At 40.7% G+C, this 20932-nt stretch overlaps 1 protein-coding gene across 1 annotated transcript in view; it reads left to right on the top strand.

Moving 5' to 3' along the window:
- The window catches only part of gucy1a2 (guanylate cyclase 1, soluble, alpha 2), a 42779-nt gene that overhangs the window by 15290 nt on the left and 6557 nt on the right, over nt 1-20932 (top strand). Inside the window, exons 5-8 of the mRNA XM_035155426.2 lie at nt 8209-8421; nt 10121-10393; nt 13915-14058; nt 20664-20818. Coding sequence (XP_035011317.1) covers nt 8209-8421; nt 10121-10393; nt 13915-14058; nt 20664-20818 — 785 coding nt within the window. The remainder of the gene's footprint in view (nt 1-8208; nt 8422-10120; nt 10394-13914; nt 14059-20663; nt 20819-20932) is intronic.

The following is a 20932-nucleotide window of genomic DNA, read 5'->3' as shown; positions in this document are numbered from 1 at the left end:
AGTGGGAGTTTCTGTTCAGTCACAGCTGTTTTCAGCTCAAGGTTAGCTGAGGTATCTGTGTTCTGGTTCTGTACAGTGGCCTCATAATCATCTGTCTATCTCATCCATTTACTGCCCATTGAATCAGGGTAGCTTCCTCTTCTGTTCCCTTTTCTGTGTGTCACCAGTGATCGGTCCTGGCTTCGCTGAGGTTAAAGTTAGACACTGCCTCCGAGCACCAAACACTATCTGCTAGACACTTGAAGGATTTGCGTTGCAGTGTGTGTTTGCGGAGCGGAGGTGGGCGGACACTATTTTTCTTTCTTTTCACCGTATGAATCTTCTGTCACCTGGGCAGAGAGGCGGAAAAAGGACAGAGAGAAAGAGAGGGACAGGCTGACATTTTCACTAGAAAGGGCAACGAGAGAAGGCGACATGCCAGGGTAAAGAGGCCACATTCCCCTGTGCTGCACTGTGTGTGTGCGTTTGAGTGGCCTGTGGTGGATTTTCAGTTTGACTTCTTTCCTGTCTTTGCCCAGGGACATGAGCTGTGCGAGAGACGTCCATAGACCTACTGAAAAGGTCAAATGGCCTCTCTCTCTGTCCCTCTGCTTAGTGTGAGTGCCGGGGTCAGCACATAGGGGAGTGTACACAGGGTGCACTGTCAGAAGCTCTCCTCTAACCAGTGCATCATCTCATTTCCCCTCACTCTACAGCCTCCTATATCCTTCATGTAAATCCTCCTCACCTAGACTTGCTGTTTCTCTGTCAGACAGAAGGGGACCAGGTTTTGATTTTGACACACATTATCATGCATCAGAGTTTTGAAACATGAAAAAGTAGTTTCATCATGATGTGCCTAAGCGCTGAGTTGTAAAGCAAACGCAGAATCACTCATTTGCCACCTTCAGCTCCATGTCATCTCATGGTCAATCTGCAGTAGCTTGTTGAATTTTCTCACTTTAAATCAAGCATTTGGGGCATTTTTTAATTTGTTTTCATAATAGTGCTCGTCACATATCCAGTGCTGCCTCAACCAAAGTCTTACATCATCATCCACAGGATAATTTGCCTTTCTCCCCTGGTCTTTAGACCCAGGTGGAAACCCAGGTGAGCAATGGTCTGCCGGAGCATTTTAGTTCCTTAAAAAATGTTCCCTGGACTAAAAGTTCTGCGAACCTTTGGTCGATACGCGGCTTATGGTGAGTGTTAGATGTTAAAACAAACATGTAGCAAGAGTTCAAGCCTAAACCAGTTCGCTGTCTGATCAACAACTTCTTTTTTAGTTGATGTTAACAAAGTTGGATGTTTTTAGTATTTAAATTTAAGTCCTGGCATAGTGGAGCAGAGAAGAAACGCTCTTGGTTCAAATCCTTCTCCTTCTGCATGTGTTTTTTCTTCAGTTTTCATCCTCCCACAGTCCAAAGACATGCAGATTAAGTTTGTCTGTGTATGTTGGCCCTGCGATGGGCTGGCAACCTGTCCAGGGTGTACCCACCTCTCACCCAATATCAGACTGAGATTGGCTCCAGTTCCCCCTGCGACCCAAGAAAAAAATAGTTGTATAAATAACAGATGGATGGAAATTTAAATCCTGCTTTTTTTCTCATTTGCACCTCATGTCGCAGGCCAGTTAAAAATGGAGATAGAGGACAAGGAAGATTGTGACAGCCAACAAATATATCTTGGTTTAGGAACCAACAGGATATTCAAATCTGCTGTGTCACATCTGATGTTAAAACAAATGCTACTATATTGTGTTTGTAGCGGTTTCTGCATCTGGATGTGTGCACCTGCGTGTCGGAGTACAAAGAGAATCTTGACATTAGCACCACGTTTGATCTGTTTCTAGATAAATCAGTGCCGTGATGGTTTGTTTGTTCAGTGGTGAGGGCTTTGAAAATCACTGCCCTCTGCACCTCTGTCTACTCTGGATACATTTACAAACTAGGGCGAATGAAAATGTAAGAGAGGAGAAAAATAAGTAATAAAGAGAAAACACCACAACAAATAAACTTAGTTTTAGTTTGAGAATATTAAAGAAATGACAAATTGTATAGAAATAGCTTGGCTTCATACTTTTCTTATTTAATATACTCTCACATTGGATGGATGATTTCTGCCATCTCACAAAGGTCTGCTTGTGTTATCCTTACATCAGCACCTGACATATAGAGACAGATGAAACAGGAACAACATTCGGCCAATGCTGGTGCATTTACAGTGATGTCTATCAATGTGAACTGAGTGTGAGATTTCCTAAATCCGGTTTATCTCTCTCCATGGTCTGTTATTTAGTACATTTAGTTACCATCTTCATTATTAGATTCTAAGGTGGTTTGAGTGTTAAGTTATTCTTCTTTAAGCCAGGACAAGTTACTAGAGGGACCTTAATCACACATAGGGAGAAATCAGAAATCAAACACATTATGTGGACCATCCATTACTACTAATATTTGGGATGTTGCTTCATCAATTTTGATTAAATACTTGGGCATAGTTGGCATATTTGTCATTTCTCAATTCATTTCTCAATTCAGGCCTCAGAGCTGTGTTTCCATTTCTGTTTAGTCTATAATTAATATTCTAATTGAATGACTTTTAGTACATAGAGGCCATAGACTGAATATAAAGATGGACAACATGACAGCTCCTCGAAAGTGAAGCCAGAGCAAATCTCATAAATCCCGCCTCCTCCATGTAAGTGGACCAGACTAAAAAGTAAAAGTACACGTCGAACAAATGTTTCTCAAAGATGGTTTCTGTCTTCTAATGTTGTTTTTACACACTGTTGTTTGTTTCAGGGCAATTTTTCCAGCAAGGTTGGTTTAAATGAGTTATTTGATGCTATAAAAACACAGTGAAATGTTATGATTGACAGCTGAGACTGACATGATCACTACTGCACAAACTCTGGCTCCAAATGATGTCAGAAGGGCAGGATGGCTTGAACCATAGAAGGGATATTTTGAATACATTTTTATACAATGGAACTTAGTGGAGATGCTTTGAATATCTTTATATAAAGTCTATGATATCAGTCTGTTAATGTTTTTCTTAGAAGAAAAATATATGGCTTTAAATTGATTATTACTTATGTCTGTGTGAGAGTGTTTTTAAAGGACTCATGAAACTACATGACTGATGTTCCAGTGAGTGAAAGAACTTAAGAGTGTATGTGTGACTCAAACAGCCCTAGTGACCGATTACCTTTACTCAGGTGTATTTAAATGTGAAATCAGCATTTTAACCTTCTGCCGACTCTTTAAGCTGAAGCAGCCAGTGACAAAGACGGCCTGTGTCCTTGTGCCTTGTACCCTGTGCGTGTGTGTGTTTTGTAATGTGGTGTGAGTTTGAGCGCCTGTGCTTGTGCACATGTTTTGCTGTGAGAGTGGGATGTACTGTGAAAGTGCCGCACAATACAGCCGGGGTCTCACAAGATAAGAGTGTTGCAGCTTTTTGTGGGTTTGTGTGTGTGTGTGTGTGTGTGTGTGTGTGTGTGTGTGTGTGTGTGTGTGTGTGTGTGTGTGTGTGTGTGTGTGTGTGTGTGTGTGTGTGTGTGTGTGAGTGAGTGTGAGAGAGAAGGATGAGAGCGGCTGACTCATTGACTCTTTGCTGCTCAGTGCTTGTTCATGCAAATGAGAGTCTGTTGACATGCCCGAGTCTGCTCACAAACGACAATCCATTAGCTGTCCGTTCCACCTTCCACCTTCCGCTATCCTCCTCTCCACCTCTCTTTCTCTCGTACCTCTTTTCCAAGTCCAGTGCATCTCTGTCTCATCATGTGTGTCTCTCTCTCTCTCATCACCCTCTGTCCTCACTCTCTCTCTCTCTCTCTCTCTCTCTCTCTCTGCCTCTATTTCCATCTCTGGCCCTTTCAGCCTTTTTTCCTCCCTTCCCCTCCCCTCGCTCCTGTTCATCCTACTTCAACTCCCTGTTGCCCATGGCGGTAATAACCTGAATCTGTACATGTAATACATCTGTCATATGTCAAATGTGCAGCACAGGGTGCGTAATGCTCAGCCCTCGTGATTACAAGGTACAAAAACATTTATATAAACTTGTGTATGTACACAGATGTCAAGCATGCATAAACAGAAAATAAACACAAATATGCATAGAGAGTGACTTAGAGGGGAATTGGTTTTGGTCTTGTTCTACATGTGAATAGTAGTAGTTGGGTTTAAATCAGTATTTGTTGATATATGCATCTAGCTGAAAGAATACTGATGAAACTTGCTTTTAAGAACATAAAGGATGTAATATTTTTTACTTTTGCTGCACAAGCTGTGCTGATGTCCAGTTATATAACACTCGAACAAGAAATTTGTCTGTGAAGATTTCGGGCACAGAGCTCCCTTGAAAAAATGTTACCTCCTCGTGGTGACAATCCAGCGACCTTGAACAAAAGCTTGGTGTAAACGTGTAACAACTTGCTACAAAGAGTAATCGCCACAGCGCACTGGACTAGGGCAAAGCATACTGTTGTGTTTTTATCTGCTCTTTCAAAAAAAAACAGTTTCTCTACATTCCGCCTCCCTAAAGTACAGTCAAGTCTTTTATAGAATTTTCTTTCAGCACGTTTTTGTGATGTTTTTACTCCCTCGACAGGCTTTCGTCACATCTACAGTGCTACTATTTTCCCTTCTTCGTCCTCACGTCCTCTGTGTCCCGTCTTTCTGTGTCACTCTTTTTTTTTCCCTTCACCACTCTGTTTCCTTTTTCACTTTGTTCACTCACCTCCTCTCTGCTGTGGTGACAGAGATGCGGGCAGGAGAGAAGAGCGCTGAGTTAAACAGAGACACACAACTAGGCCAACACAACTGTCTCCAGGGATGTGTGTGTGTGTTTGTGTCCATGTATGGTTTGTATCTGCATCGGTGTGTGTGTGTATGTGTGTGAGATAGAGAGAGAGTTTGTGACAGGAAAATGAGAGTGACAGAGAAACAAACTCAGAGATGGTGAGATGTTGGTATAATTAGACCGACTGTACATGATCAAAAAGCCAACAGTTAGATCGTCTTGCAGCAGAGACGCAGTGAAACATAGTAAAACAAAACAGCACAACCATAGGATGAGATGCAGGACGGTTTGATGACGTTTCCTGTCTGAGGTTGTGATGCAGTGCAGTCCTCATTTGAGACATTACAGTGCTCACAGGAAAGTCTGGACTTCTTAGATTAGTGACCTTTGTTTTACCTTTGGTTTCAGGTTGGCTGATCCAACTAGTGTGCACCTACAGTAGCATGTGCCAAGTATTGTAGCTGAAGTAGATATAAAGGCTAACTCCTGTTTATTACGTGCTTGTTTCCATCATTCCTATCTGTTCTCTTTTAAGATTTTTTATAAATTTATTCTCTTTTAAACATATCTTTCTATTTTTTTTTTTCCTTTGTTCACTTTTATTTTTTATCTTGCTAATTGAATCTTAGTCTTTTTTGAAATTCTGCCTGTAGTGTTTCCTGATTGGTATTTTGGGAGTTGTGCGAGACGTTTCATTGCACAGGTAAAGACCCAAATGCACGCTGGTCGGTTGGGGCTGAGGAGGTCTCATGGATGGGAGATGGGGGGTCTTTGAGGGGTGCAGGTTGTCTGTGCATGTCCTGAAGATGGGTGAGATAGTGTTTCCACAGTTCTTGGTTTTTATGTGAAGCACCTTGTGTTACATCCGATTGGATGAAAAGTGCTGTAAGATATAAACAAAGTCTGATTGATTGATTGATTATTTTGACATTATAGAAGACAAGTTAATTGCAGATCTCAATGTAAGAAGCTTTCCTGCCTGTCTAAAACAATGATTCTCTGTTTCTTTTCTTTTCTTTCTTGTTGGAGATGACTGTGACATTTGAGCTCATCATTTCAAGAGTAACCATCTCAAATACTTTGTTTACTGATTCCAAAGAGTGTGACGAAGACAGACGTCGAGATATAAAGACATTTAAAGACACAGCAGAGACAGAGAATAGTACATTTCTACAAGGAAGGTTATTCATTTGCATCTGGCTCCTGGCTTCCCTGATTTTACTGTCTCCATGGAGATGGATGATAGTAAGCTCACATTCTCCTACTGCAGATGTACATGCATGTATATACTGCACAGTGTGGAGACCTGTGCCCATTTAAATATATAACCTCATTCATTTATATATATGTACTATACATACACTGTACATACAGTGCTGCACAATGTGCAGATGTCATACAGTCACAGTAGGCATGTGCTTTTACAATAATGTGGAGTAACCTACCTGCTAGCTGAATCAATGTGGTTCTCAGTCTGTCAAATAGTAGTTCGTACTGACGGCATCATCACACCAAGTTTCAGGGGATAGACGCGTTTTGAACTCTGACCCTGTGTTGTTATGAAGCTTATGTGCATATTGTATACTGGATGTTTCCATGCATGTGTATATTTATATATATTTCTATAGTAACACACACACACACACACACACACACACACACACACACACACACACACACACACACACACACACACACACACACACACACACACACACACACACACACACACGAATGTCAGTGTCAAAGGCAGTGTGTGTGTTTCCCTGTTGGATGTATTCTGCGTAGGGAAACACTGTGTGTGTGTGTGTGTGTGTGTGTAGACCTCTGTGTGCAGACTGTATGCATTATGCAGACATAGGAGAGCCTTGTGCTATAAATAAAACAGGGCTGCTGTGTGCTCACTGGCGGAATAATCTATCTGACACTATGGAGAAGGAATGGGGGAGACAGAAAGAGGAAGAGCGCGGAGAGAGGAAGAGACAGGCAGCCATGTAAGACAGGTGGAGATGGAGAGAAGGGAAAAGAGAGCAAAGGAAGGAGCAAGGAGGGAGAGAAGCTAATGATGGGGGGAGAAGAAGAAGAGTGGTTTGTCCACAGAGCCCCAAGCAGAGGTGGTTAGCACAATGAAACAGCTAAAAGTCATATTTAAAAGGGCAGTTATGTCTTTTCCCAACATTTCCTTGGATAATTCCCCACCCAAGACCATTTCACTGTTTCTCTTCTACATATATCTACAAGAAAGACGAGGCAGTCCGTTCTGTTTGTGCTCATTACACCTGTGTTAAGCAGGTCCTGCACATTTGTCATTATGTGCAAGTGCAACCATGTGAAACTAATTCTTCGTCATATCTTTCCGGTACTCTTGGAGACAGTGCTGTTTGTGGAAATGCTGTCTCGTTCGTGTTTATTTAAAAACACATGTCGCACATCTGATAGAGATATCTGTACTTTCCTAGAAAGTTTGCGTCTTGATTCATCCGACACCCACTCAAATATTTAATCTTGAAAAACATTACATGTATTATTATAGGTCCTTCAAGGACATGGCCTGTGTGAGTCAACCCAGTGATTATGACAATGACAGGATTGTCTCCTAGATTTCTAGGTCACCAGTTTACCCAGTTTTTACAGTCCCTCTATATGGGTCAGCATGTTCCGCCTGTGCCTGTGTGGATTTTCTCCGGCTTTCTCCACAGTCCAAAGCCAGGCAGACAGGTTAGGTTAATTGGCTCATCGAACTGGGTAAATTATTGGTTGTTTGTCTCTGTGTGTCAGCTGTGTGATGGACCGGCAACCTGTACGGGGTTTATCCTGCCTCTCGTTCCAATGTCAGCTGGATTTCTTCCAGCTCCAGTGTGACCTTGAAAGAATAATAGATGATGGATGATACCTTTTTTTCTTTCTGTGCATCCCTATCTCTTCTAAAATCTCCAGAATAATAGTCTCTTAAGTATGTTATAATGAAAATTACCTCTGGTTGTAGAAAACTAATAAAGCGAAATAAAGCAAATTCAGTTTCATTTTATGACAAACATTGACTATAAAATCTTCACTGTAGATAAACCAGGTAGGATGAACACAAGTTTTCGAACTTCACCCTGCACCATGCACTGTTTATAGAAAGCTCTGCACAAAACATCCAGCACACAAACAATGAAAAGTGACAGAATATGGTAGAACTGTTTGAGGAGGACTCACTTATGACAAGGAATAACACAGGACAAGAAAACAGGCAGATTTAGAACGGGGACTGCACTCGTCCATATTAATGAAAGCCTAAGAATGAGCTTGTGTATTTCTGCATAAACCCAGGATAATTTTATATTTTTTTCTAAGTGTAAAACTTATTCAAGAAAAACTCATCAAAAAGCCAGATTTTCTGAATTAACCTTCTTAATCCCATGTGATTTCTCTCCCTGCCAGGTCATGGAACTGAAGGGTCAGATGATCCACGTGCCGGAGTCCTGCTCGCTGATGTTTCTGGGCTCGCCACGTGTCGATAAGTTGGAGGAACTGATGGGCAGGGGCCTCTATCTGTCAGATATCCCCATCCATGATGCCACACGGGACGTTATCCTGGTGGGGGAGCAGGCTAAAGCCCAGGATGGACTAAAGAAGAGAATGGACAAACTTAAGGTAGAATGGTTTACTTCTTAAACCTGGGTCTTTGAGTATTTACAGAAAATATTACCATTGTTGAAAAATGACTCAATCATATTGTTTTTTATGAGACAATTATGTGAACAATGCATGCAGTTTTTGCTGGAACAGTTTGACCAGCATGGAAAAATGGACAGAAAACTAATCACATTATGCAGGAAGTGTAGGGCTGAACGATATGCATTCAAAAATAAATGATAATTAGAAATAAATTATATTGTGATTATTTGGGCAGATATTGCGACTGTGATGAGTTATCATTTTAGGGAGATTGGTCATTTCGTTAATTATATATGTAATTGGCCCCTTTGTTTAAATTGTGGACCCTTAATGGCCCCTTATTTTGACAAATCCACCTAACTGACTCTGTCATGGCACAGGTAGAACTGATGACATGATTTGTGGTTAGGTGTAAGTGATTTAATTAGCACTTTACCAGTTATCAACAGGCCACAACATACACTGAGGGCCCCCAGCGTCCTCCTCTTGCATCTCCAACCTGCGGCTTTGGTTACGTTAAATAGTTTAACAGCAGACTAAAATACTTGACAGTCATTTTCTATTACTGTCTACAGTTCTTCACTATCGACCACCAATCTAAATGACAAATGACAACAATAGAAATAGTGAAAATATTCTCAACATTTTGTAGCCATGTTTTGAGTTATCCATCATGTTTGAGACCACACACTGATTTTAAATCCAATGCATCAGCTGTAGTGACGGGTTGAACCTTAGTGTAGCCTGCTCAAATCCATTCTGGCTGGAAGATCGAGGCTCCTGGGACTCGCTCTTATAATTGGCTTTCAAAGTACCCTTGAGCAAGTCACTGAGTCTTGACCCATCCATCCTGTGCATGTGCTTACTACATCACTCGCTCACTGCAGCTACCCCCCCAGGCCACTGTTATAAATAGCAATTTCTTAGTCAACATGCTGCTTGAACAATGGTATAGCACCGAGTTGGCATCAAGAAGCTCGCCCTTAGACACAAATATGCATATAAGGATACACGTTCAAATTAAAACGTAGTCTTTCTTTAATAGCAATATAACAAAGGTTCAACATATTTCAACAGATAGTTCATCCATTGCCCAAGCAGGTTTAGAGGTATAACACAGGTTTTAACTGCCAATGAGATCATGTTTTCTCTCCACTTGTTTTTTACTTGGTTTGACTGACAGCAGGTTTGCGCAAAAACTACTGAGTGAAACTTGGTGGAAGGATGGTACATAAAAAAGAACCCATTCAATTTTGTTGTGGATCCAAAGGGGCAGATCCAGGGTTCTTTTTTTAACTTTGCGAGATAGGGCATTTTTTTTTAACGTTTTCCCGGATTTCTCAGGCAATAATTCATGGATCTTGGTGTAAAAAACCATAGGTGACTTATATTAGTGTCTGCAATTTGGTGCAGCTTGATTGAATATAAGAGAACTGTTGTGGCTTGGCAGAGGTGTGCACTCTACTGAGTTATATTCTAGTTTTGAATGATCTACCTCGACTGACATATATATTTGTATATAACTGATATAATGTTTTTTATCATGACATATTTTTAGCCATGTCATCAAGCCCCAGGTGCAGTACTCTCACATGTTAGCAATGTTTTCATCAGTGCCTCCATCAAAGAAAAACAAAACCTCTTCATCTCCCCCTTTTCCTCTCTCCTCCACTAGGCCACATTAGAACGAACTCACCAGGCGCTGGAGGAGGAGAAGAGGAGAACCGTGGATCTCCTTTACTCCATATTTCCAGGTGACGTGGCACAGAAACTGTGGCAGGGTCAGCCAGTGCCCGCTCGCAAATTCGATGATGTCACCATGCTGTTCTCGGACATCGTGGGCTTTACTGCCGTGTGCGCCCAGTGCACGCCCATGCAGGTCATCTCCATGCTGAACGAGCTTTACACACGCTTCGACTACCAATGCGGCATTCTGGATGTTTATAAGGTCAGTAGACGGAAAGATTCACGCGTCTGCTTTGTGTGATGCAATAATACTGTGACTGTGACACGATGGGATATCAGGTAGGAAGGCAGGTGGATTCAAAAGGATTATTCAAAAGGAGGGTCAGAGGAATTACTTAAAACATTTAAGGGATTATGTGTACACAGACTGAGGGCACATCATCAAATAGTACCAGTTTCCCAGGAAGGTAGAGCCTTGGTTTCTTGGGTTCTTTAAAGTGTCACTGTGTGTGTGCACTGTGTGTGTGTGTGTGTGTGTGTGTGTGTGTGTGTGTGTGTGTGTCGTGCGTGCGTGCGTGTGCGTTGCGTGCGTGCGTGCGTGCGTGCGTGCGTGCGGCGTGCTTGTGTTGTGGAAAATGTATTTGATTAATGGCCAGTCTGTGGGAGTTGAACAAAGATGTGTCAATATTGTCCATCTGACAGTGTGGCTCTGGGCCCTAGTTACAGTCATCGCTGTGGTCTGCTGCCGTTCCCTCTCTTTACCCTCGTCCTCTACATCCACTGTCATAGCGTCAGTTCTTCTCTTCAGTTTTACTCTTTCCACATTTCCTCCGTATTATCTCTTAGAAATTTGTCAGATGTCTTGAGAAAGGGAAGAAAGCTACAGAGAGGAAAGCAGACAGATTGAATAATATGTCAGAGGGTTGAAGTGTGTAGCAAAGGACAAGTGTGTGTGTGTGTGTGTGTGTGTGTGTGTGTGTGTGTGTGTGTGTGTGTGTGTGTGTGTGTGTGTGTGTGTGTGTGTGTGTGTGTGTGTGTGTGTAAAAGAGAAAGCAAGAACAAGACTGAGCCCCCATCTTCCCTCCGCATATGGTTGCCTCGTTGATTGTGGAACCCATATGTTCCCATTGTCATGGTTACTGTCGAAACAATTTAGCCGGTGGCGAGCCTTTAAACCAGAGCAGTTTGTCTCCTAGTTTTCTTTTCTCCCTCCGTTTTCTCCCCCTCTGCCATTTGCTTTTCTGTCTTCATGCTGTCCTGACATTAAGCTCACTCGTTCAGCTGGAAACACAGCAACACATCCCTGAAAGTGGCACTCATTGTTGGCTTTATTACCATTTGCTCTTTTAGCTTTAAGTAGATTGTTTTTACTTCATTTCGAAAGGTACTTGCCAGCACTGCAGTCTCTGTTTTTTTAAGCCCAACCAGGGACTGGGAATGACTCTTCTTCATGATGATATAAATCTAAGGTCATGTTGTCTCTTACTATTGCTTTATTAGTAGTAATAAGTAGTAATATCAGACCTTGTTGCTGTAGCCGACAAATAAAATGTATTGAAATTACAAAAAATCATTCACCTTGCAGGGGAGATGAATCTATTTGAATAAGTCACCCATATTAATTAATTTTTATTTGGGAATCATCACATTGCTGTTTAAATTATCAACTGAGATTGTTTCTCATTGGAACTACAAAAAAGCCACTGATAATTTTCTATGAATTTCAGCTGATAAAGAATGCTCCAGATTGATTTGTGAACGCCATATCTCAGAAACGCCTTGAGGGAATTTCTTAAAATTTGCTACAAACATTAATTTGCACTCAAAGATTAACTGATACGATTTTGGTGGTCAAATGTCAAGGTAATGTGACCTCACCCTTCTCTGTTTTGCTCAGTGAACACTAAAGAACACCTTAAGAGAATCCTTTCAAATTTGGCTCAATTGTTCATTTAAACTCACAGATTAACTGATTAGATTTGGGCGGTCAGAGGTCAAGGTCACGGCCTAACAACAGGATATATTTAATTCTGCATTCAGGGAATTTCTTCAAATTTTGACCAATTGTCACTTGGACTGAAAGATGAACTGATTTGATTTTAGTGGTCCAAGGTCTTGGTGACCTCATGTGACTAAAACTGCACTGGTTGGTTTACAATCGCAGTGTGCTATTTGTAGTTTCATCCATATCATAAGGGAATTTGGTCATTTTCACCAGTTAACACAATTAAATTACTTTTAGTCAACTCTGGCACTACTAATATGTCAAACATTAATTTAATAAGACAAGATTGACAGGTTTTTTTCTTACTGTCATCAAATCCAATTAAAAGACCAAAACCAACAAATAACAAGTAGTGTCTGTGTAGCCAAAGCCTGCTACGTATTCATGTTCTTTGCCATTGAGCTCCATTGTCTGAAAAGCATTAAAACACATAAATAAGCCACAGTGGTTGACGTGTTCCTTCAGTAGAATTACCATAGGCATAGTTTATTATAAGTAGGTCTGCTGCTGTGAACTTATTAAATATGTATTAATCTGCTTCTAAAAATAGTTCCCAAAAAATCCACTATGAACTCCTGTTTGAGAGATATTTGCTGAAAAGTACAAAGCAGGCTGTTTCAGGACATTATTTAAATCTTTCTACAGTATTTTTAATTCAAGTATACAGTGTATTGAAAGCCATTTTTAAAGATTGATGCTTTTAGTAGGAACTAATGGGCTGAGGGCAGAGAGCCGCAGACAGGGTAAGGGAGTCATAAAATATTGAGGGATGGACTAATATTGCACATCGCTGGCTTTGACCTTTTCATGACATTTGTTGACAATAAGAAAAATATGGAAGAGCACTAGACTTATCCTTTAAATGTCATTCAAGGTTTATCAGAAACAAAATAAGATAAACTAAACCTACTGCTCATGCCTTTTATAATGTCTTGTAAAATGTTTAACTGACTCTAAAAATATTTAATAAGATTTAATCTTTGGTGATCTGATATTGGCTCTCAGTATGTGGTACCTGGTAAAGTGGCTTCTCAGTTAATTGTGAGATTTTATTGTGTTAGTCATTTTATCATGTTGCGCTTTTGTGTTTTTTACTTCTTAGACTGGGCCAGAAGCAAGGGTACAATGGAGTAAACATTTTTTTTAAATAAGCTACAAATTGAACCCAGGCTAGTACAATCTCAGTGTGAAATTATAAAACCTCTTTTAATATCATGCAGATGTAACCAACGATATACAGTCGACCACTGTCAAACATTTCCTCTGTCTGTGTGGTTCTTTCGTCGGAATAGACACAGTCTTTTCAAAGTCCTGATACTTTAGATAATGTGTTGCTGATGAACAAAATGATTAAGTTATGTGTGGAACCTAAACTAAAGTAAAACTTAATAATAAAAAATCATTCCTCATTTTAACGCAGGCATTAGACCCATCTTCTGATATTCCCCCTCTAACATTACGACTTAAATCTTGCAATATTAAAACTAAATTATTCTACAACTCTTTTGTGATAATATTATAACTTTATTTTTCTAATATTATGACTCTGAAATCTTAGAATTGTTTCTTCAACGTGACCCTAATGCTTCAACTTACAAGAGAGAAGACAGTCAGATACTGTCGTTCTTATATTACAAGAGAAATGAAAGGCTGCTCTTAACATCTACTACTAAGTGGATATGGTGTTTGAGTTGTTGAATTTCTACTTAGTTCCATATGCCAGCGTGTACTCACACTTATTCATTTCGGTGTCTGCCCCTCCTCCATTTCTGACGCAGATCGAGACAATAGGTGACGCGTACTGTGTTGCAGTAGGACTTCACAAGAAGGTCGACAGTCATGCCAAACCAATCGCACACATGGCCCTGAAGATGATGGAACTTTCCGAGGAAGTGCTGACACCCGACGGGAAACCCATCAAGGTGAGTTTTCATTCAGCCGTACATGACACATTAAACTGTCATGAGGACGTCTGGGTTGGTTCTCTTCACGATCATTGAAAGGAACATGCAGGAACACAAGAGCCACACATTTCTAGATAAGAAAAGATGCAGCCACCAGTTTTGAAAGGAATCAATAAAAAAAAAAGTCCAATCCCTATGTTTGCAACACCACTCTGCTTTTACAGGAATAAGCCTGATTAGCTTGTTGCTATAGTTTATAGCTGACTCCCTACTACTGTTTTCTGTGATTTCAGTACCTTTCCTATACCTGTGATTCTTCCTTCCTGTAATTTACACATTTATTTTTTATAGTTCCCTTATAGTTTTTAATTCAATCCTTTCTCCCCCTGTCATGGAACTGCACTAATACATTTAGATTGTTTAGTAATGATCAGTCAATTGTTTTGTCTATAAAATGCCAGCAACTATATTATCCCACAGACCAGAGTAACATCTTCAAATGTCTGATCTAAAAATGTTAACATTTGAGAAGCTAAAAACAGTAAATATTTGAGATTGTACAAAAAAAGGATTTGTTGATTGTCAACATAAAGTTGAAATACCACTTCCTGCTGGGAAAAGTTTTGTTCAGTCTAAGCCTTTTGACTTAAGTTTGGGTGATTGTTGATTCAGCATTTACACTATTGTTTTTGAAATTTTTATTATACGTTTATCTTCTGCCCCTTTTTGACCCGCTCGACACCTATTTATACCTCAACTGATTTCAACCTTTCAAACATTAAAACTTTCATCTCCTTCAGGACATTTCTGCTTGAAGTCAACTTTTGTAGAATATTCAATTTATTCTGCAACTTTTCTCTCATTAAAATGAATGGGAAAAGCGTTCAGCTCTTTAAAATGTATCTCCTTTTTTATTCTCTGGGCCATGAAACGTTAAACAGGTCCCAAGACTCTCAGCTATTAAAATTGTACAATTGATGAAGAGGAACTAACTGTTAAGGTGTTAGATCTTCACTTGTAGGGTGACATCATTTGATACTGCGTTTTCTAACACATGCACGTGTGTGTCTGCTTGCTTGTGTCTGTCCCACCTCTGTGGTTTTACTGGTTCAGAATATATTGGTGTTGGGATTTGCACATTATTGATGTTCTCAGAATGCACACTGACAGTCAAGGTTACAGCACTACAGGCTGCCTCATGAAGTTATGCCATGGTGACAACAGAATATATTATTGTCGGGCAGGTTTTGTGTTGTGATTGACATATTTTGGATGATGGATGGATGGGCTGATAGCATGAGGAACATGAGTGATATCTTTGTAGGACATCTGAATTGACAGGTGGATGGATGATATTTTATTTTTTTATTTCTAGCTTTTGCAGTTCTAGCTTTGTGTTGTGGGGCAGCTACTGGAACCTGATCAATAGTATTTAGGGATTAGAAATAATCAACATATTGATTAAGATGTTAATTTTAGAGAAACAAGAAGCAGGGTTTTGCTATTTTGGTGTTTAAGGTATACTTGTGCATGTGCCATTCAACCAAAGCGGTTGAATTTGCTGTATTTTACCATAGCACTGCATAATATGCAATATAACATGTTCCTTCTGCTCTATTTCTTTTACTCTCATGGTTTATTTTTGCATGTTCTCAATGGGACACTCGAAGCAGTTATGTAATGTTGGAGCTGTCTGTTTTTCACCACATGCTCGGCAGCCGGTGCTGTGAGTGTTGATCCACCTTCAGCAGGTACAACTGCTAAAATCTATTGTCAAGAAATAAATTGACCATAACAGGTTTTTAACTGCATTTAACAAAAAATTTGTGCAGTGCCTGTTGTAAACCTGCCTGTATGGAATGGGCTGTGGTGATGCTGGTTGCAGCTTTCTTTCTGAAAGTGACCTGCAGCAATTGAGCTTTAGCAAGTAAAGACAGGACTTAGTCCAGAGATCCCTAAAGTCACGACATAGCTTCTACATAGTTTATTCAAAGTGTATTTATATTGAATGTATCATGTGTCCAAATTGCATCAAATCCGAAACATGCCAAGTGTGAAACAGATAGATGAATGGTTCTAAAGACATACGAGTCACATACAGACAGACAGACAGAGATGCCTGTTATTATTTTGTGGACTTACAGAGTCATAGTTGATATTAGATAAATATCAAATCAAAGGCCAACTGAGTGGTGTATGACTTCAGCGAGGGAAGGAAAGCTGCACAATCCAGGGAAGTGAGTTTGAACCTCTCATGTAAATTCATTAGAATGAAAAAGGAACACAGGATATGATTTATTTATGTCTGTTCTCTATCCAGGCTCTCTCAAGGTCACCATCTGTCTTTGGGCTGTCTTGTTATTGTTGTGGGTCTTACATGGAATCAATGCCCTTAATATGAGTCAAAATCATGACCTAGAATAAGTTGCATTTTATATCTGGCTCAGTGAAACAGAAACAACAATTGTTGCATAGCAAGGGAGGAAGACCATTGGATCAGCCTCATTGTTGTCATGCTGTTTTATTGTATTTGGTCCTATTACAGGACTAGACTGGTGTTATTCTATATCTTTCTTCCTGTGGACAACTCTAAGGAAATAGAAATAGTCTTTGGTGCACCGTGCACCTCTGTTCGAGCAACTTTTTATAAAAACGACACTGTTTATTTCAGAAAATGTCTGAACCTTTTTAAAATTGAAAATATTGTGGCTTTTGGTCTTTTCATGGAATTTTGAGACTGAGAAAAAACATTTATTTATTTTCTTGCCGCTGCGATCATTCGCTTTTGACTTGTTTAAAAATAAACTTAAATAATTACTTGGCTGGAACAAAGCGTGTATGTGTGAGAGAGAGAGCAGCTAAGACAGATAGCTGCTGAATAACAGACAGGACACTGTTCTGTGTACTGCTGTGCTCCTAACATTGTCCATTTGTCTCAAAATAGAAATGCCTTGCCAAGCATTTTTGGCCTGGTCTCTTGCTCTTGCTCTTCCCCTTTCTCTCCCTCTCTCTTTCCTCTTCCCCTCTGTATCTGTCCCGCACCTCCACACTTTCCTCTGCAGCCTAAACCCACCCCTTTCATTTCACTCTGCAGTTTCCTTTCCCCTCAGTTTTTCGACCTGCTTTTCGACATATTGCGCTCTCTGTTTTGCTCTCCTCTCCTCTTTTCTTATCTATCGTCTCTTCATGTTGGTATGAAGGAGAGTTATAGGGATATTCAACACTTCAGCATGATAAATGCTGTTCAGTGAGTGCACTCAACTCCAGTTATACAAACTAGTATGAGAGCTGTGATAGAGAGCTGAGAGAAAATGTTTAGCGAGAGAGAGAGAGAGAGAGAGATCCAGGGACAGAGAGATAAATATACAGAGGAGTGAAATGTCAAGAGAGAAACACATACAGAAACCAAACATTGATCATTGTTTTCATCTGTGTTACTGCTGCACTTGGCAGGCTTGTAGCATGAGTGTGCTCATGTTAGTGTCGATATCTGAGTACCTTTATTGTAGGTGTTAAAGGGGAATTCCGGTATTTTTCCACCTGGGCTCTGTTTATAGATGTGGGTGTGTAAATGAATGGAATCGGTCTAGGAGTTCACCTCCGCTGGCCGTCGCAACATAATGTCAGTGGCTACAATGTAATCTTATGGGGCAACTGCGACAGTCCACGTAACGTCAACTAGAAGTAATTTTTTTGACCAATTAAAGGCTCAAATTTTTATTCTGCATCTTGGCAACATCACACATGTCTTGCTGAACCATTCATCTACACACCCACATTTATAAACAGGGCCCAGGTCGAAAATGTTCCCTTTAATAGGGCTTGTGCTCAACTGTTAATGGTTTACTAACCATACATGTAAGTTGTAGAAACTATAGTAACTTCTATACATGTTCTCATCTACACTTTCTGAATGAGATTATTATTACATTTATAAAAATCTACAGGGCTATATTTTGTTGTTTATGTGTGTTTCTGAGGACCTTTGCACATTAAACATTAATTCAGCATTAGCTGAGCACTCTGGATTTAGAAATGATCAGGATCTTGTCATGCCAAACAAAAGTGGAACATTCAGTTCCAGAAATAAGTTTTAAGTGAGAATTAAAGAACAAATCGGGATCAAAGATGAAAAGAAGTTCAACTGTGTGGTCATTGTAGAATCACCATGGTGCTGTGCTATATGGGATCCGCTGTTTCTATTGTCTGGTCCATCCCTCTTGTATCCATAAGGATTAGCTAAATAACAGAAACACTCCTCATAATGTGCACAAACTACATCCTCAAAATAATCATAGATCGGAATCAAGACCTCTGTAAAACGAGCTGACTATTACCTTTGACAACTCCGTGTTAGCCCCCACCCAGACTGCTAGGAAACTGGGTGTGACACTCGATAGTCAACTCTCCCTTAATGCCAACTTTATTGCAACAACACATTCCTGTAGTTACATGCTGCACAACATCAGGAGAATATGTCCCCTTCTCACTCAGAAGGCGGCGCAGGTTCTGGTCCAGGCTCTGGTCATCTCACGCCTAGACTATTGTAACTCCCTCCTGGCAGGTCTACCTGCTAGTGCCATCCGACCTCTGCAGCTCATCCAGAATGCAGCAGCTCGACTGGTCTTTAACCTAAGTTCACTCACACTACTCCGCTCCTCCGCTCCCTTCACTGGTTACCAGTGGCTGCCCGCATCCGTTTCAAAACATTAGTACTTGCGTACCGTGCTGCGAACAGATCGGGTCCAGTCTACATCTAGGACATGGTCAAACGTTACCCCCCAGCCCGTCCACTCCGCTCTGCATCTGCCAATCGGCTTGTTGCTCCCTCACTGCGAGCTAAATACTCAACAAAATCACGACTGTTTGCTGTCCTGGCTCCTAAATGGTGGAACGAGCTCCCCAATGACATCAGGACAGCAGAAAGTCTATACATCTCCCGCCGCAAACTATAAACACATCCCTCCTTACTATACCTTGAATAAAAAAACTTACTTATAGCACTTTGTAGTTTGGCTTTCTTGAAGAAAATGTTACTTTCTTGATTCTTGTTGTTCTGGGTTTGTACCCTCATGTTTGAATGCACTTATTATAAGTTGCTTTGGATAAATGCGTCAGCTAAATGAAATGTTATGTAATATAAAACAAAAACTGAACATTTCAACCTTAACACAAGTATGGTTATCTGCAGGACTGGGTGTACCTAATAAACTGGTACCTGAGTGATTGAAACAACAATGACTCTATAACAACTTCCTCCTCTCTCTGCCTCTTTCTATCTCCGTCTCCTCATCCTCCCGTCAGTTTGGCCGGAGGCTGGACTGTGATTTGTTGCCGCACCATTTGCTCATTGGCTTGCAGAGCACCATGTGCTGTGGATGCTGACTCACAGCAAAAGAGGAGGGGAAGAGTGTATGAGTTGTTACCGTGTCTGCGTTTTGAGACCAAGAAATAAAAGAGGAGAGTGGGCGCTGGATACAGACTTGTTTGTGTGTCTGTGAGTGGTTGTCTGTTGTGGAGACAGACAAGTGCACGGCCATCTGGAAGCAGTTTAGCTGAAAATAGGTCACAGTGGTGCACCTACCAGCTCGTGCGCCCTCGCTTTCTGTCTCTAGCGGTTTCTTTCTCTCTTCCAATGATGTCTAGGTTTTACCATCAAAATATACGTTTAATCTCTCTCTCTCTGTCTCCATTGTCTTTCTCTCTGTCCTTCCATCCGTCTCTGCTCTTTCTACCTCACTACCCCCATCGCATGTTGTTGCCATGACTACCTTGTACTGTGCTGGCATGCCGACAGTGGCGTTGGTTGCCGAGGCGATGAGATGCTCAAGTGGAGCTTTAGAAATCTACTGGGTGCCACTGGCTGTTGTGCGTGCACATTTGTGTGTGAGCATGTGTGTGTTGTATATGCATATGTGATGACTAGTGGATGAGATCAATAGGTCGGTTCAGAACAAAATAGCCTTTGTGCTGCAGGAGAGGCGGCGCATGAACGAATGTCATCAGTTCAGTTCAGAGAGATGATCTAACCCATTATTATTCACAACAGAGTCAGGTGTGTTGTGGTAAAGGTTAGTTATCTTAGATGACAGGAGGGATTAAATTCATGCACTGAACAAGAGTTTGCTGACATTGACTAACAGTGAGAAAAGATCAGGACTACAACTAAGGATTTTCTTTAACAGTTGAAGCATCTTTGAAGCATCTGCTGATCAGTTTCTTGATTAATTGTTTATAGAATATCTAATTGTGGAAAAATCTAGGATGGGCGTAATAAGCTTCCTTCGTCTCGTCACCTAAACCCCTTCACTCAACGTCCATTTGTTTCTCCTCAACATCCCATATATCAATTCCCATTCAAACCTTCAAATCACTTATTTTTAGGACCTGGTCCTAGTTAATGTAGTGAAGCCACAATAACGACAGGAGCTGCCTAACTTTTTTTTTCAGGTCAAGTGCAGCATTTTCCAAAATATGAATAAAATAATATTTCGACTGTTTTTTTTTTTTATTGTGCTTATTACATTGTTGTTCTGATCCCTCTACCTCTCTTCTATCTCTTTCTTTTTATTTCTCCACAATCTTCTCCCACCAACTTCTTCCCCTTCCTGTATCTCCTACAGCTGAGGATAGGTATCCACACAGGCTCAGTGCTGGCAGGTGTGGTCGGGGTTAAAATGCCACGTTACTGCCTGTTTGGGAACAATGTGACACTTGCCAGCAAGTTTGAATCGGGGAGCCATCCGAGGTGTATCAATGTTAGTCCCACAACTTACCAGTAAGTACCTGCAAACATACAATCCTCCAGTAGACTTATAGTATACACAATATCATTATGTATACATGTTTTCTTTTAACGTATTCTCTCCTCTCCTCTCCTCTCCTCTCCTCT

Source organism: Hippoglossus stenolepis, chromosome 4 (assembly GCF_022539355.2).
Source record: "Hippoglossus stenolepis isolate QCI-W04-F060 chromosome 4, HSTE1.2, whole genome shotgun sequence".
Lineage (NCBI taxonomy): Eukaryota > Metazoa > Chordata > Actinopteri > Pleuronectiformes > Pleuronectidae > Hippoglossus > Hippoglossus stenolepis.
This window is presented reverse-complemented; position numbering and strand designations above follow the sequence as displayed.